The following is a 19,016-nucleotide window of genomic DNA, read 5'->3' as shown; positions in this document are numbered from 1 at the left end:
TTTACGGAGGGAACCGTGTCAGGGATTTTTTGTTTGCTCGATCAGCGACTTAATTATCTTTAATTACGTAATATGTATGGTGAAAAAAGTCGCATAAAATGTTTGACGTTACGTAATATTTTTTTGAGAAAAGATAGAAAAAATTTGAGACACGGTTCCCCAGATATTATAAGTATGTTTATTTTCCAAAAGTTTTGATGACAAAAAAATAAAAAATGACTTTGATATGACGATTTAAAATTTTAGGATTTTTATTAAAAATCAATCATTTACAAAGGCATTTTTTTCAAATATGTTATTTTTTATGTTGATCAACGACATTTAATGCACAAAGATTAAATAAATAACAATTATTACTAAAATAAGTTGGTTTAAATGACATTTATGTGAGTACCACGGAAAGTGTCTGTTGTCACCTTAAAGTGTCATGTATATTTGTTTGTTAGTGTTTTTATTCGGAATGATATTAATTATTTATATGTGATTATACCTATAATTCATGTAGTATTCTAAATAATCCCCTACTCCCGGCATTGTAAATACAGTTCGGATACTATATTTGAAATACATAATTAATATATCATGCAGTTTGTGCAGACTTACATTTTTGTTTTGCCTCTCTTTCTAAAGAAAGTAGTTGTGAATGTGAAAGTATTAAAATTGTTATTGTAGCAAAATTTTGACTTTCATACAAATTACTAAATCATTAACACCGTACTTGATTGGCAAAAATAAACAGAAGCAAACGATAGTTCAGGTTAATGATAATGGAAATAAAAAAAAAAAAAATATATATATATATATGTATATATATATATATATATAAATAAAAAGCTTTAAAAAATAAAAGCATTTCTATGGCTTTATGGGCCTTTATGAAAGGATTTTTGCGCGTTAGAAACAATTGTAGCTGCTTTTTTAAGAAACGCCAAAATAAGGTTAATAGTACTAGCTATCAAGATAAAACCAATGATTTGTACATATAAAATACTTAAATGGCACCCAATGTTTCTAGTATAACGTGTGGCGCACATTTTTACCCATTTTACGAGGAATTCAATACACACAAGATTTCTAACTAGTTCTGTTTATTCTCGTTGTTTGAAATAAATATATATAATAAATCTTATAGATTTACTTTTGCTAAAGAATCGAAATAATGAATTGCTGTTTTGACATATTTTCGTAAAGGTATATTAAGCGCACTGCTTTTTAATTGAAACGTAACACGCTGTTTTTGTTTTGTTTCAACTTGTAATTTATATGAAATATTTCACTTTAAAATGTAGCTTTTTTTTGTTGTTGTTGCGTTGTTTTTTTCGGAAAGCGGATTAATTTTTTCTCATAGATAAGCCTGGGTTCCAGTCTGTTGATTTTTTATGTGCTTCTTGTCGGCAAATCGACATATGAGCCGCGTCACGACAAAACCAACATAATGCGTTTGCGATCCATGCTGTTCGCTTACAACTCTATAACAAGTAGAGAAACTGATAGCGAACAGCATGGATCCTGATCAGACTGCGCAGATTCGCAGGCTGGTCTGGATCCATGCTGGTCGCAAACCCATTATGTTGGTTTTGTCGTGACACAGCTCATATATTGATACTATCAAAACAAGTGATGTTGTGTTATCTATGAGTATCGAGTATGAAATAGCGCGTAAGTTATGAATAAGCAAGAAATATATCAACGCCTGAATCCCAGGCTATACTTATAGATATATATACGTATATCTCATGTAGTTGTAGTATACTAAATAACTCCCCATCACGGGATTGAAATTTACGTAGTTACATTTCGGATTCTTGATTTTTTTAAGGATTAAAATGCATAATTGATACACCATGCAAATTGTGCAGACTGAATTATTATATCTTCACTATATATTGCAGTTTATCTTAAAATTTGATAATTTAAACATTGGTGCTTTTCATCCACGGTACCTTTTGGTTAATGTCGCCTTGTCTTTTTGAACTTTTTTATATTCTATTGACTATTTTTTTTTTCTTTTTAAAATTGTTCTTCCGGAGTCATGACCACGGTAACTCTCCGGTGTCCTTTATTTTATACCATATGGGGTTTCTTCAAAGAAATATCTAAATTTATGTAAAATTTAGTAAAAATATTATGATTTTTCTAAATGTGAAATAAAAAAGATGTGAGTAGATTTATTTTTATTTTATTTTTCGAAGAAATCTTCGGAACTTATTATTAATAGAATAGAGTATGACCGTAAGGGCATATTTGCTCCAAATGAACGATATTTTAGACATTTTATAGGGTATAAGATTTGTATATTCTGTTTCTTTCTACACTTAGAGCGCATGTATAAAGCCCTTATATAAGCGTTTGGCATTAAAAGAAAACAAAAACAATTGAAATGTTTTTTTTTTATTCTGAAAAAGTTATTTAATAAAAATAATTAATGTGCTGAGCATGTATACATGTACACAGTGATCGCCAGCCTTGACGTCACAGAAACGTCGTACGACAGCCCCAACCCTGTCGTAGAGCTGCGACATTTTCTACGACGTCGTAGGCTACGACAAACGTTAATAAAACGGTCTTAACGTTCTGCGACATGTCTGCGACAAAAATCTAGCCTTCGACGTGTCGTAGAGCGTTGATAAAACGGCCCCCTGGTCTCTGCAATCTATTCATCTGAACTACATGCAAATTGTTATCTATTTAAATTTGTTACAAATATTGTTAGAAAGTATGATTTGCAGTTTTTACAATGATAACGACAGTGTAATATTATGGTCAAGGTTGAAATATCACAAATTCAATAAGCGATAATTGCGAATTAACTTACACAGAAAGCAATTTGCTCCACTGTATCCTGTGTTGCATCCATGTGAGCAATCACCATACTCTCTGTCACAAGTAGAATGCAGACAATTAGAGCTACATTTCATGTCACACAATTCTCCGTAAAATCCAGCATTACACCCATTACTGCAATTTCCAGTTAATTGACCGCAATAACTACCATTACAGTTTTTGTCGCATGGTAAACTACACGTTACACCATGAAACCCTTTCACACAGGTAGAACACGTGCGTTCGGAAGAACAATTTAAACAATTTGTTGGACATGTTTGACAAGTATGTCCCCAATGCCTTTGAACACAGGCGGAACAATTTTTCAACCCGTAACAGGCTAAGCAAGTTAGCGGACAGCTTTGGTCGCAGTCCTTTCCATACCTACCATCAATGCACCTATCACATGATTCGCTCCTAAATCCCAACTTGCAGAGGTAACATTCCCCCAAAAATGAACAATTGTTATCTACACAACCTACAGAACACGACTGTGTGCAATTGTTTCCGTATTTGCCCGCTTTGCAAGCATAGCATTTGCCATCAAGAGTGCATTTATTGTTTGCACACCCGATAGGACAGTTTATGTCACATAAATTTCCATACTTTCCTTCTTCGCAACTATCACACTTATCACCAGTAAATCCACTTTTGCAACTGCATTTTCCACTGTCGTCACAGCTATTGTTTAGACAACCTCGCCCACATTCGATATCACAGTTTGTACCATATTTATTGTTAACACATTTCATGCATTTCTCTGAGGTAAAACCAGTTTTACAAGTGCATACACCGTAACTTGTATTACATTGTCCGTTTAAACAACCCCGAGCACATTTGTTTTCACATGTAGTACCGTATCGCCCCGATACACAATCAGTACAATAGGGAGATGAGGTACACGACTTACATTCTGGTTTACATGTCTCCCTACAATCATTGAATAGGTAATTATATTTACCGGCAATACAGGATGTACATATATCTTCCGATATACATGACTTACAAAAACTGTCACATTTGAAATTGCAAATGTCACCATAATAACCGTCCTTACATTTAAGGCACCTAATGTTATCAGTACATGTTTGGCAATTAGTATCACATGCATGGTTACAGCGACTACCAAAATACCCATCAATACATCCATCCAAACAATAATCGTTATTACCATTGAAGTATACACAACGTCCTGGTCCATTTTTGCAGCAGCTGCATCTACCACACTCGTTTAAAGCTATACCTATCGGATGTGGAAAATATGGATAATTAAACAGCGCTTTCTTTAAACAAGTAAGCAAATATTCACTGAGGTTTAAAAGATTAAAACATAACAGTTGAATTTTTTACATAAATGAGCTGGGACACTTTAAACAGAAATCTATGCAAAGATACTTTAGAAATTTACAAATTATAAATTGAAAATCGTATTTTTTTCGTATTTTTTATGCTTTTCTTAGCCCGATTTGAGTAACAAGCGTTTAAACGCTTTTCATTTTCGGTAATTTTTCACAATCTGAACAATTATTCTGGAATAACGAAGTGCGCGAATGATCTGAAATTTAGCACAAAGATAAGAGGCCTATTCCTTCACCAAATGGTACATTTATCTGGAAAAAAATATATTTAGTCCCTTCATATCAAAAACAAAACACAGTGGAGTCCCTTTAATGGATGAAATGTGAACATTAATTTCATAGCATTGTTATGGTTAATTTGATACCTGTTATGTAAAATTCATTTGTGGAATTTTTCAATATATATGATTTAAATAAATTATTTACAGTAATTTGTAAGACTTATACACACTTTCCTTATGAAGTCATAGTGAATTACTTACCATTTGATTCTCTTTAAAATGATATATTCATATTTAAGTCATGTGTTTAAATAAAAACAATACTAAGTACAAAAGCATATAAAGGTCTTCAAGGAAGTACATGTAATAATATAACTAATTGTTTCATAAATGTATTAAAATATTCTCCGATAAAAACTTACCTTTGCTGAGCAAGAGAACCATCAGCATTGTTATAGATAGTAGCAGCATTTTCTTTAAGTGTATGGTTTGCTGAAGCAATATCTGCATTGACAAAAAAGTCGATGAAAAAATTGATAAAAATCTTCGGTAAATATGTCATATACCACGTACGTTTAACAAAATCATCAAAATATCTCACAGGTGCTATAATGCGATACAAGTTTTTTTTGTTGCTATGAGTATATATATCCCAATCAATTGTAAAACTTGGCCCATTATCTACATAAAACGTCCATAACAGCCCGAAGACAGGTGACAAGCTATTTATTTATGTTTACTTATGTTAACACTGGATTTAAACAAATTTGAACAAAAGTATGTCCTCGCTAACAAATTATACAGTGGCCGGTTTTTTTCAATACTCCAAAATCGTCTTCGATGAATGCAAATTTTCATGAAAATGTCTGAAGCTAGTGTATGCAGCTTTTTTCCTTCATTAATCCATAGTATATAGCTCACATAAATGAGAGAAGATATTTTGATGTAATTTGTCGGAGACACGATGGGACTCGCGTTTTCGTTTACTGAACTTTTATTAGACCAGTTAATTTAAAAACGAGGCAGTGTAAGTTATTATTCTAACGTAATAAGTCTTGATCATTCAATGATAGTATTAAAATATTAGAAAGTCGAAGTAAGAATTGTATGTCATAGATCATTGAAATAATTTTTTTTTTTATAAGTGAATGATTTTTAAATAAATTGTCAAATGTAAAGATAAAGATTCAGATCTACAATTTTACGGGCCGGTATACTTTACGCGGCTGTATCTATCTTTTACAATGTTTTTAAATCTTCTAGAACTTCGTAAGTTGCAGGCTTGCGGTACACCTGTTTAATAATAGACAACTTCTTTTAAACTACTTAATATTTCTTAATATCAGCAGATCCAGAAAAAACATCGCACAAATTATTTCTGGATAATATTTTTTAACGTATTTACAATTTTAATCTCGAGAACTGACTCAACATTTATTATGTTACTTTTTTCAAGTTATTCCAATATGATATATTCAGTGTTGATTAAACCATAACATTGTTTGTTAAAATATTAAAGATGCATTCAATTTTGTATTTGATTTAAAAGAAATTATTTTCCCATTTTTTTGACCGCCTCCGTGGTCGAGGGGTTAGAGTCGATGACTTCTAACCCAGTTACCTCTCTGGCGTGGGTTCGATCCCCGGGAGATGCTTTGGTAGTTTAGCGCAGAGGAAGGTAGTCAAGTACTGGTGTAACTCTCCAGGAACGATGGTTAGGAACTACCCGCCTATTTGACTGAAATACTGTTGGGAAAAGGCGTAAAATCAAGCAAACAAAAATAAAATTTCCCATTTTATTATTTTTTTTTTGCAAAAGCAAACACTTTCTGGTATATTGTTACGTTGCAATACTATAAGTACAGTACTATAAATACAAATTGAAGGAATGTTGTAATGTTGTTGTGTTATATAGAAGGCTCAATGCCTAAATAAATTCAATGCTTATAGAGGCGAATCATTTTTAATCACGTGTCAAGACATGTTTTTTTATTTACAAGAAGTACCGAATAGTGCCATGTGTTGCAAAAACACCGACTTGTTTCTTGAAAATTCACGCTCATGTAAAAATCTGAATGTTGGTAACTTGAGTGAATAAACATAAAAAAATGAAATATTATAATTTGATTGCACGATTCCTACCGTTTCATTGACCGTATGCAATAAAGATGGGCGGGTGTGGTTGATGCAGTTCTTATTTTCTAATAACCAATGAATAAAGGAGGTATCGTTCACATAATAACTTGATTGAATTGTTAAAAAAAAGAAAGACAAGTCTTGTTGACCCCCTGTATTTCATTGCCCAAAAACACTTGTAAAAATATAATCATTTCGAGTTATAAAATGTGTAAAATACGCAGGATTTCAGATACTTTTGTTCACACCGATTTCAGTCACATAAATCAGAGCGAGATAATTGTATTGTATCGTAAGAAAAACACTAAGGACCTGCTTTAGATTTATCAAAATAATATAATGTAATAATAATTACGATAATAATAATGATATAAAGTAAATGATGTATACAAATATATAGCCGTTTATTTTAATAAAAAATATGTGTTTGTGTTTCAAAACTCGGCGGCGTAATTTGAAAATCGTGTCTCTTACAGCACTATAATATAAAAAATAATGTGAAATTTTGTTAACATTATCTTCTTTTTAGGTGAAAACTTGTATAACAAGCTAAATGATACAAGTAATAGAAAGAGCATCGAAGGACGAGGCTATCTGATTTGTAAGAGGGGGCGTAGCCCCTATCTTTTGTAATAAGGAAAACATAAAAACACGTTCCCTGTTGTCACAATATGTCCCCCAACTACAACAACAAAAAAGCAACAAAAAAACGACTGAACAAGCAACTTGATATGATATTTCTATCGTTACCCCTTTTTTTGTCGTCACAATAAGTATAACCCAGAAAACATGATCCAGTCAAAGCGCATGCTCTGTAATGCGGGTAACTACTACCTGCATTCCAGGTAACGCATTGCTTATGTATAGGATTTAGCTCTGCCACATTTTCAACAGAAAAGACCCAAAACTATGATACAATACATTTAGATATTTTCATGTATTTACACCAATATTTTAACCAACATATAAGCTAGCAAAGGTAAGTAGCGATATTCCTATGTTGTGGTGGAAATTGCCGACTGCGTTACGCGGTAAAAACAAATCGACTTCTTTTCATATAAGAATATCTTAAAATACTGTTTTATTGTGTATTGCAATCTACGTATCAAAATCTATTAAAAACAGACGAGCATACCTATTTTGGCCGGAAACCTTTAAAGACCCATATTTAATAAATCTTTAAAACCTTCCAGAGTAAGGGGCTATTCTAAGAGATTGCCGTGTTGTCTTAAAAGTATATGGCTGATCTGTTAAATTAAATAATAAAGTGTTTTTGCCATTTAGTTTTATATTTATAGAATTTTACAATATAAGATACCATGACATGTATTTGATATTTGATTTGGCATTATTAAGTCAATAACTACTATAAAACTCATATAAAGAAAATGAAACACCTTTTCTCTGCAAGAGGGATCTGTAAGATACATATATAATGTTAAAAGAAAATGAAGTGAGAAAAATGCTAAGCCCACACCCTTAGTGTCAATGTAATTGACAGTTATTCTAGTCAATTTGATATTAAGCAAAGGAAATGCATTATGGGGAATCATACTTTGATCTATTTTTACATTACAAGATTATTGTAGAGTAGAGAAGTGTTTTATTATGAATACTTTTAAAAACAATATTTTGAAATTATATTACATTTAAAATAAATACAGAATCGATAAAGTTTTTTTTAACTTAAAATGAATTTATCCCTCAAAATATACAGGTATAACATTTGAGTTAGAAAAATACATTATGCTGTATATTCACCACTGCGGTCTGAACTTATTTTATTAGGGCCAATATATAATGAAACCTAACACATTTGAATTCCATCACATTTGATATTTTTCTTACGTATTTTAGACATGATTAACAAGGACATTCTTGTGTCGAGGTATTTTAATCAGGGACGTACCTAAGTAGAAATTGTGCCTGTTTTGAAAGACGGACGACATTGAGCATGTATTAGTTTTGCATCGAGTTGGGTCATATATAAACTTCAAAATAGGCTCTTCTTTCTTCTACGTAGGAGTTACAAAGTCCTAATTCGGCATTTTAATCTCCTTTGAAGGAGTTGTTCCTTTCTTTAAAACAGTGTGTATTAGCACCAACAAACGCATGTAGATTAGTTATCTAGCTGTTTAGGGTATGTTTATATGTCCAATAGACAAAACTCCATTTTTGTTAAAGCTGAGTAATAAATAAAGTTCAAAAGTTAAGGATGTTTTCTCTTGAAACCTATGCATTTCTTCCGGGTTGTGATGCATGTATATTTGTTAAATAAATGTGAAATATCAACCTCTCGAAATAAGCTTTCATTTTGACTTTATACAATAAGTTGAAATCTAAAATAAATGGCATGACATTAAAAAACATGATCAAAATAAATGTACAATATCGTCTCAAGCAAAAATACACCTTTCCAACAGAATATGTTAAAAAATAACACTTTTAGTTGATATGTATTGAGATACACGGAGTATAATTTCCAAATGCAAGGAAAAGATCATTGAAAGTTCTGTCATAATTGCATCCGGAAATCTACTTGTGTAGTCAGTCCGTCTATATAAATTTAAATGATTAAAATTTAAAAAGAAACCTTTTTTCAAGTGGATTACTTCAAAAGCCTTATAGTATCAAACGTAATAAAATATTTGTACGTCGTTATAACGCAAATCGAAAAGGGTTATAACACAAACAATTTCTTTTTATCCATTCGGAATAGTTCCACTTGAATTAAAATGATAGGCGCTCATCTATGTCCATGCGTGATCGTGGCAAATCTTTTTCCAGTGTTCCGCCTAGCAATACCATATTGAGAAACATGTTCCTCTCCCCCATTATCACTCAACTTAACGCTAGCCCATGGGTTTATTCAATTGTTCTGCATATCATTATACTACTCCCCGTTACATCTAATGTAATAATTACATACTCACTGCTTGCTCAACTGGTGGTCCAAGCGAAACACACTATTATGTACCCACAGACTAAATGTAAAAAAGGTCAAACTCTACTCGCAGTTTGTTCCACTTTCACCACACTTATTCTTTCTTCTTTCGCCGCCCTTTTGTCCACTTCCTGCTCTGGTTTATTGCCTTCTAAGTGCCCTGCTTTGAAGGCTTGGTTGTGTCGGGGGCTGCATCCTATGAACGTTTCCTTTGCCTTGTTGATTTTTTCTTCTTTCTACCGCTCGATCTTTCAAATGCCGTCTGTGTTGTTTTAGTAAGTTGCCTCATACTGAGAGCTAACGCCGTCCATCATAACCCAGGTCCATATTCGACATAGAGTTGTTCAACCTCTTCAGTTTGTTCATCAGTATCTAGTTTAATATAAGTAGCACGTTTATTTGCGTTATTGTGCCTTTATTTGCGTTACTTTGCCTTTTGATTGGCGTAATCACGCCTTTTGATTTGCGTTACAACGCCTTCAATTGCATTATACGGCTTTTGTTTCGCGTAATACAACCTTTTGATTCATTTTTAAACGCCTTTTGTCGGGTTTCTACGCCTAAATTCATGTAACTTTTCCAGTTGTTTTGCCCAATTACGATTTTTGATTCTCGCTTTAACGCTTTTGTTCGCGTTACTTTGCCTTCGTTCGCTTTATAAAATCTCGTAAATACGCCTTATGTTTTTCGTAATTCTGCCGTTTTATTCGCATTGTAACGCATTTACTTGCGTTTTACGCCTTAAGATTTTCAAATTTATTTTATATCTTTTGATGATATTAAACTTTCATAGATTACAATATAATCACGTCAGTAAATATCTGTGTTTACCTGAGTGTGTTTTCTCTTAACGGCCCGGTGATTTCTCAACCCGGAAGAAATGGAGTCATTTCTTTTCTTAATACTAATTTTTTTAAAACTGAGTTAACAATAAACTATCAATAATATAAAAAACATGTAAACATACCAAAAATCATATGTCCTTGTTACAAACAATTTAGGAAATCATGAAATAAATAGTAGAATACCAAATTAAATTATCACTGCTACACTGACTTGTTCCCTTTACCATTCCACTTGTTTATTAAGTCTTGTTCTCTACTTCGTAATATACATATCGTCTCACTGATATGCACATGATATTGTAACTGTATGGGCCAAGTTAATGGAACGTGAACTGAATAATTTATATTGTACCTTTCCAACTATTGTGTGGGCTCAAATTATTTTGTTTTGTAAAAAATAAATGTACACAGGATAAATTTTGAATCTTATGCACAGTTACTGTTGTCTCGTGTTTATAATATTGATTCTTCTATTGCTGCTGCTAGAATAACTGTTGTATATAAGTGAAGATGTTAAAATTCTCAAGTCAAAAGTTATAAGTTAAGGCCTTCTTTTGTAATGTCTAGTTAATATCTCAAATGACACCGGTACTGATTAGTTGAAGATAGAAACCTCAAAAATGACCATACTCTCTGAAACACTATTTTGGTTATTTAAAAAAAGTGGACCCGAACGTTATTAGGTGTTGTAATATGACCTAAGTACTGGTAAATCGCAAAAGGCCATGTGTCGCATTTAAAAACCCGTACTTGTTACTTCAATAAAGCGGTTTTGAACATGCCTTTGTTTACCTATATGGCACAAGTACTTGTTAGGTAAAATAAACCTGTAAGATCGTGACACGTTTTACTTATATGACACCAGTATTTTTTTTATTTTATTAACCTGACAATAGCATACTGATTATACAGAACATTATACAGAATAGCAATACCACGTGACCATGACGTCATTTTCGGCACCATGTTTTAAGTCCATGTTTTTTATTTATATTGTAAACACTATTGAAGCTATGATTGTTTTTTAAATGTTTTCCGTTTTACTTTTACTACGTTTTGCACTTATTATGATAAATAGATAAGACTCAAACATATGGTTTAGGATTAATATTTAAAATTAACTCGGAATAAAATTGATAACATTTCAATGCTGTAAATAACGATGAAAATCGAGACAAGAAAGTGTTTCCAAGTTGCTTTATATTCGTGTAAGCAATTATGCAAGAATCAAAGACCGTTAATATGTTATAATATGTAATAACTTAACCGTTGTGCTAGAGGATCTCTATATTAAGCCGGTGTAATTTTCTTAAACGTAATATATGCCATAATAATTCTTGTAAATCGAAGTGGGATCAAGCATGTAGATGAGTGCTACAATATTTTCATAATTAATAAGTCAATAGATTCTATACGTGTTATGTGAAGTACGCGGGTAAGAACGTAACAATGTGTTCTTAATATATTGCACTGGAACTTCTTATGTATAATATAAAGCTAGCAGGAACGTGCCTATATTTACTAAAATATGAAAACAGAACTTGAAAAGTAAACGTATAAGAACATAGTTCAATTAATATAGGCAACCAGTTGTTAGATACATTGAGTAATACTTGAGGAAGTAAAACATCTGTCACGACACGGTTTACACAAATAAAGTTCCTTATATTTATATACAGTACATGAATCAAGTATGTTGTAAGAATAAAAAGTTGGTTTATTTTTGTGTAAAACGTGTTTATATTTTTTCTACAGCGATATACTGTTCGAGGTGTAGTGAAAATATCGTGCTTCAATGAACAAGTGTTTGCAGATTGTATAAAGCGTTTCTTCATGCAAAGTTAAATTATTATTAAGTTATAGCAAATATTTCATGAAAGAGAATAGGAAAGATAACTCATGGAGTGTTTAGTGTTTATGTTTAAGAATAAGAACCGATCCTGCAACATTTTCAATTTTGCCGTGTTGGTCTTTCTTTGGGGATTCTGGTTTTGTCTACTTTGTTGCTAATTGAAGTTTATTGAATTTAATTGTGGCGATCTTAATTAATCTTGGCTCATTGGTTGCATTTACTTGTTTTTTGGTTGTTACGTTATGCTATGTTGTTGGGTTACATTTGCCTGGTAAGATGTATTTGGTTGATATTGGTTGAGTTGAATTGTGTTAGATGTAGATTAGATTTTATAAAGTTAATGTTTTTGGGTTGAATGTTTGTGATCTATACTGTATAATAATTTATTTTGTGTTATGTATTGTGAGGCCATTTTCTTTTTTGTTTGATCAAAACTTGTTCAGAGCTTGTGCTCGCAAAATGTTTCGTATTATTTCGTATAAAAGACATGAAAAAACATGAAAGGTTATTTAGTATAAGTTGTCAATAAATGGCGTGTGTTTCATTGGGTGTAAATAATGATCAAAATGTTTGTTGTTTAAAGTTTACCATGTAAGAAAAATCCTTTATGTTACTCAACTAATTTTGCAATGGTCAATCAGATTCCGACATTTCAGATGACCAATGAAATGTTAACATAATTATATTCATTATGTTACAGGAAGTCCAACCGGAAACAAACGCCCCCCTGTCGAAAAATATATAAAAATGAAATTTTAATTAATGATTAACAAGAACCAATATCAATAATGATCAAAATAAATTAATAAAGGGATGAGAATTTGCATGTAAACATTTCATTATTTAAATAATCTATAGAAAGAGAAATGTGTGCGTGCGCATGCGTGCGTATATTATATATTGAAGTTGAAAATATTTCTCCTTAAAAACACTGGTGCAATATTGCATTTAAAAAGATTTCTCCTTAAAAGCACTGATGCAATATCAACCAAACTTGCAAGGATTGTTCCTTTGGTGAGGAGCTTTCTTCCAAAGTTGTTCAAAGAATTAAGTTCGTTTTAGAAACCAAGTTGCAAACAAAAGGAACTCTAAGAAAAAAAAAACTGTAAGGCTTAGAGCATAGATATTTTGAATAAGGCATTGTCTGGTAAACCTCGACTACGTCTTTTTAAATAATAGCTCTGAGGACAAAATTCGCCCGGCCCTGAAGGTCATGCGTTTTCCCTATATGTATATAACTATTTTACAAAATCTTCAAAACTTTCAGTGTTAGAGCTTAGACCTCTACAACAGTTCTTCACAACAGTTCTTCAAGCTATAGCCTTTGGAAAATATTGGCCGTGTGGGAGTCATCGTCTTTTTTATATACATGTAGTTATTTCTTAGTCTTTAAACAGCTGCAAGGGTTAGATCTTGAAAAATTGTCCAATGAACCTCTACAAAAAAGGTGAAAGGTGTCATTATTTTATTTCAAGTTAATATCTTTTATTCATTGTTTGGAATATGCTAAGTACATTCGCATTACCATACTTCTATTTTCTTTATTCATAACATTTTTGTCAATTGCATTTTCCACGACATAGAATGTAAAAAAGAACTATTTAAATTGTACCAATGTTTGTAGGGGATAGAACACGATGCTCATACTGTTAAAACATAATTTTGTCAAACGGTTAATTTATAATTGGCGTCTTTAATGGAATACATCATTTTGTGGCACATGGAAGAAGCTGTTACTATTGATAATAATTAACAGTTATGTAACAATATGTTGTTTCAATTAGTTTTATTTTGATTCTTAAAAATCAAGTACACAAATGTGTTGTTGAATTTGTATTTAATAACTTTATTTGAAAAGCATGTACATTGAGGTATTTATTTTTATGAGATGGCAGATTTATTTTAACAGCTTATCTCTTTTTCCACTTTATTGGTAATACTAATAGCCAGACATATCGTTGTGGTCTAAATTGTACTTATTTTAGAATACACAGGTATTTTCATATGTTGTTATTAATCTTCGATTTAGATTTTTTATTGTCTTCAATGTTTATTCATTGTTGTGAATTATGCATTGGTCATTGTTTTGTTAAACGGGTAATTTAATTTTTTGCCAGCAGTCAAAGGCGGTCTATGACCTAGAGAGGAATTGTTTATATTTGCAAATTGTTCTGTGTTACAGTTAAAAAGTGTTTGTAAACCGTACGCGCATCGCCACAGTGCATGTTGTTAACAACGTGGGGTACCCAACGGGAAATTTAGTGTGTATATTACCCGTCTGGCTCGGTAATATTATTTTCTTTCGGGTGACCAATATCCAATCCAAAAGGAGGAAAAAATCTGGAAGGGTAATAATAGGTTATATACTAATGTTTCACAGAAAATACAAAATAGCCTAAACTTAAACGCCTGTAACTCTCATGTTTTGTAATGTATATTACATTGTAATAGTTTAAAAACCTTATCGAACTGAAATAAGTAAACTATTCATTACAAAAAGTACATAAAATAGATAAATACAGAATCCCTAAAGAAAGCTCAACACGGCAAAATTGAAAATGTTGCAGGCTCGGTTTGATTGAGCCTGTTCATGGACGGTATTGGAAAGTGCAAGTTACCGTCCACGCCCCCTAGCACCGGCTTAAGCAGAATTCAACATTAAAACATGAAATAGTAAAATTTTGAATTTTATAAACATCCGTAGATGTGTTCATACGGCGGTTATCATGGAACCTTCAATGTGACACTTCCGTGCCATTCCATGAAAAGCGGCGTATGGTCCCCAAGTAATAAAATGCGTTTTGCCCTAAACGAGAAAACAATGGGCGGAACTAAATAAAATGGAATTTGGAAAGGGGATCAGAGGTTATGAAGCCTGCGTATCACAGATAAGACGTCAAAAGACAAATTTAAAAAAGCAGGCAACATATCCTAAGGGTGATTCAACATTATTCAAGTAGGAATATTGGAACCACCCAACTAGAAAATGCCGAAAAGTTGAAACTAAAAATACCACAAGCACAACAATAATGTCGTGCTGAACGATCTTCAAGGATCGAAAATATAACATCATTGATAAAATGTACGGGGAGACGTTTTTCAGCCGCCACACGGCACAAATAACACGGATGTGATCATAAAATAGATAAATACAGAATCCCTAAAGACAGCTCAACACGGCAAAATTGAAAATGTTGCAGGCTCGGTTTGATTGAGCCTGTTCATGGACGGTATTGGAAAGTGCAAGTTACCGTCCACGCCCCCTAGCACCGGCTTAAGCAGAATTCAATATTTAAACATGAAATAGTAAAATTTTGAATTTAGAAACATCCGTAGATGTGTTCATACGGCGGTTATCATGGAACCTTCAATGTGACACTTCCGTGCCATTCCATGAAAAGCGGCGTATGGTCCCCAAGTAATAAAAGCGTTTTGCCCTTAACGAGAAAACAATGGGCGGAACTAAATAAAATGGAATTTGGAAAGGAGATCAGAGGTTATGAAGCCTGTGTATCACAGATAAGACGTAAAGCAGGCAACATATCGTAAGGGTGATTCAACATTATTCAAGTAGGAATATTGGAACCACCCAACTAGAAAATGCCGAAAAGTTGAAACTAAAAATACCACAAGCACAACAATAATGTCGTGCTGAACGATCTTGAAGGATCGAAAATATAACATCATTGATTAAATGTACGGGGAGACTTTTTTCAGCCGCCACACGGCACAAATAACACGGACGTGACCATAAAATAGATAAATACAGACTCTCTAAAGAAAGCCCAACACGGCAAAATTGAAAATGTTGCAGGCTCGGTTTGATTGAGCCTGTTCATGGACGGTACTGGAAAGTGCAAGTTACCGTCCACGCCCCCTAGCACCGACTTAAGCAGAATTCAATATTTAAACATGAAATAGTAAAATTTTGAATTTAGAAACATCCGTAGATGTGTTCATACGGCGGTTATCATGGAACCTTCAATGTGACACTTCCGTGCCATTCCATGAAAAGCGGCGTATGGTCCCCAAGTAATAAAAAGCGTTTTGCCCTTAACGAGAAAACAATGGGCGGAACTAAATAAAATGGAATTTGGAAAGGAGATCAGAGGTTATGAAGCCTGTGTATCACAGATAAGACGTCAAAAGACAAATTTAAAAAGCAGGCAAGATATCCTAAGGGTGATTCAACATTATTCAAGTAGGAATATTGGAACCACCCAACTAGAAAATGCCGAAAAGTTGAAACTAAAAATACCACAAGCACAACAATAATGTCGTGCTGAACGGTCTTCAAGGATCGAAAATATAACATCATTGATTAAATGTACGGGGAGACTTTTTACAACCGCCACATTGCACAAATAACACGGATGTGATCATAAAATAGATAAATACAGAATCCCTAAAGACAGCTCAACACGGCAAAATTGAAAATGTTGCAGGCTCGGTTTGATTGAGCCTGTTAAAGGTTCACTTCAAAATGATGCTCTGTTTTAGGGTAATGATTGTGAAATGTCTGTAGGGTTTGCCGATTTCGGTAATCTTAAGATCTTCATCTATAAAAGTAGCACTTAAGAATTGTTGTTTCAAAAAACGTAACATGTTTTTAAGATCAAAGAAAAACCCTGAATATTCTGAATATCTGGAAAAAAAGTGATCACTGGGAAGCATTTAAAACAGCAAAGTAACATGGACACTGCATACTCGGTTTGATTGAGTCTGTACATTGATACTGACTTGACAATTTAGAACGCCATCTGTAAGATTAAGCAAAGATACCTATGAAAAAGGGAATAATGAAAAAAAACTTTTGATAGTTTCATCAACTGCTGCGTGGTCTTCTGCAGAAAGTGCCATTAGCACTATTATTGCATACAAGAATTCGACAAAACCGATAGTCTTATTTTGTATATTAACCAAACCACTGGTTGTACATGCTTTCTACATGCGAGTGCGATGTTATTTTACGGTTATGTTCCGACAAAAATAAAACTACCGGGACCGTCTTTGCATTAAGATTTTGCACAGTGCGCCCTAAGTCATGCATATTAAAAGACGTGCATATAAAGCCCATGATCCAAAAATCTATGTTTATGCGTGTTTTCTTGTCTGTTAATGTATGTCCGTGTGTGCAGTTGTTACGCAAGAATAAAGTAAAATAGAGAGAAATAACGAAAAAGTAAAGAATGCCCTAAACGCCAAAAAAATCAAGCTGTTGCAGGCTCGATTTAAATATGTCTGCTCATGGACGGTACTGCAAAATTCAACCGTTCGTCCACAACCCCAGGCAAAGGCTTGGTTGCGTTCATTGAACGCCGCCTTTCCTTGTTGATCTTGTTTATCATATTTTAAGCAGTATTCAAAATTTAACTTTAAAAAGTAAAATTTTTAATTTGGAAACATGAGCAGATGTACTTGTATGCATATCATGGCATTAGTGCCAATCCATGACAAGCAGCGAAGGGTCCCCATATAAAAGAAATACGTTTGCCCTGAACATAAAAAACAATAGGCAAAACTAAATAATATAACATTTTGTAAGGAATCATAGAATATGAAGCCTGCCTATCAAAAGAAAAAAAGTTAAAACGCAGGCAACATAGCCTATGGGTGATTAAACAGTATTCATATATTCACCCGCGAGAAAAGCTAAATACTAGAAGGAACTTAAATAACCACAGAAATGACAAATTATGTGTTTTTTAGGATCAAAAATATCAAATATCTAACTGAATAAATGTGCATAAACAAGTCATATGAGAATAAAAAAAACTTTTTTAAAGAAAGCCATATGGGACACAATACTTTGAAAAAAGCAAGCCCTTCATTTCCTGTTGTAATAAAGTCAGAAAAGATACCATAACAAGTAATTTATCACAAGCAGCTGTATTTTGTAATTTAAAAATAAAGAAAGCCTCTCTTCTAGATAGACTACATTTCTGTTTTCCTGATAATCGGTACAGACAAAAATATTACAAAAATAGACGTTTTGCTTTAGCAATTATGCCACATTCAGTTAACTGCCTGTCAAGTCAATGTTGTCTGTAATTGAGGTCTGTAATTGCCTATTTATAATTGAATGGATCTGCTGGAGGTAGAAAAATGTCAGCTATATTTAATGCTATTATGAAACTTTCTTAATGTGAAAAGTTCTTGTGATCCGATCGATCTGGTTTAGATGAAATATCTCTGATGTGATGAAATACCTGGCATATGTCAGTACCTTCGCTAAACAAATCTAATTTCTCTGAACATATAATTGCAAACTGAAATTGTATCAAATATTTGTTTAAATAGGACAGTATTAATGATATCTTTCCGGTAATGACTGCTATGAATATTTTGAATGCATTCTCCATTTATTGTACAAGAATTCACTTTAAACTGTACTCTTAAATATCTACTGTCATTGATTAAAATACTATTTAAGAAAGTGTATATTTATATTTCCATGTTTAAACTTTCTTCCAGCATATACATCTATGCATCACTCAAAATAAAAGCACATGGTATCCGATTAACCTGAAATTGAAAAGTTATTCAAAAATAAATAGTTATCCCAAAGACCAAATAATTATACAACAACGACACAATGCTAGAAGTAATTATACCCAATTAGAAAATAACATCACCTGCATTTAGTCAATATTGTTAGTAATTCGAAGCCGTCTTAACGGAAATAACGAGGTTGCCATCCTCTCTTATATTGAACGGATCTGCTTGGGGTAAAAAGTACCTGCGTTTCTATAATCTATGTGCAGTATAAATATATAAATCTTTAAAACTTTGACTCGTACTCTAAATTTATTTACGGGCATATAATTGCATTTATCA

At 32.7% G+C, this 19,016-nt stretch overlaps 1 protein-coding gene across 1 annotated transcript; it reads right to left on the bottom strand.

Moving 5' to 3' along the window:
• Positions 1 to 2,777: 2,777 nt before the first annotated feature.
• On the bottom strand, positions 2,778 to 3,886 carry LOC132742498 (cell death abnormality protein 1-like). Its single transcript, XM_060730937.1, has one exon. It carries the CDS (start codon positions 3,573 to 3,575, stop codon positions 2,778 to 2,780), a length of 798 nt encoding a protein of 265 aa, XP_060586920.1. The 5' UTR covers positions 3,576 to 3,886.
• Between the last annotated feature and the right edge of the window lie 15,130 nt (positions 3,887 to 19,016).

This window comes from Ruditapes philippinarum, unplaced genomic scaffold (genome assembly GCF_026571515.1).
Source record: "Ruditapes philippinarum isolate M1 unplaced genomic scaffold, ASM2657151v2 ctg9317_1_1_1_1, whole genome shotgun sequence".
NCBI lineage: Eukaryota > Metazoa > Mollusca > Bivalvia > Venerida > Veneridae > Ruditapes > Ruditapes philippinarum.
Note: the sequence above shows the minus strand (reverse complement) of the source record. Positions and strands in the feature narration are given on the sequence as shown.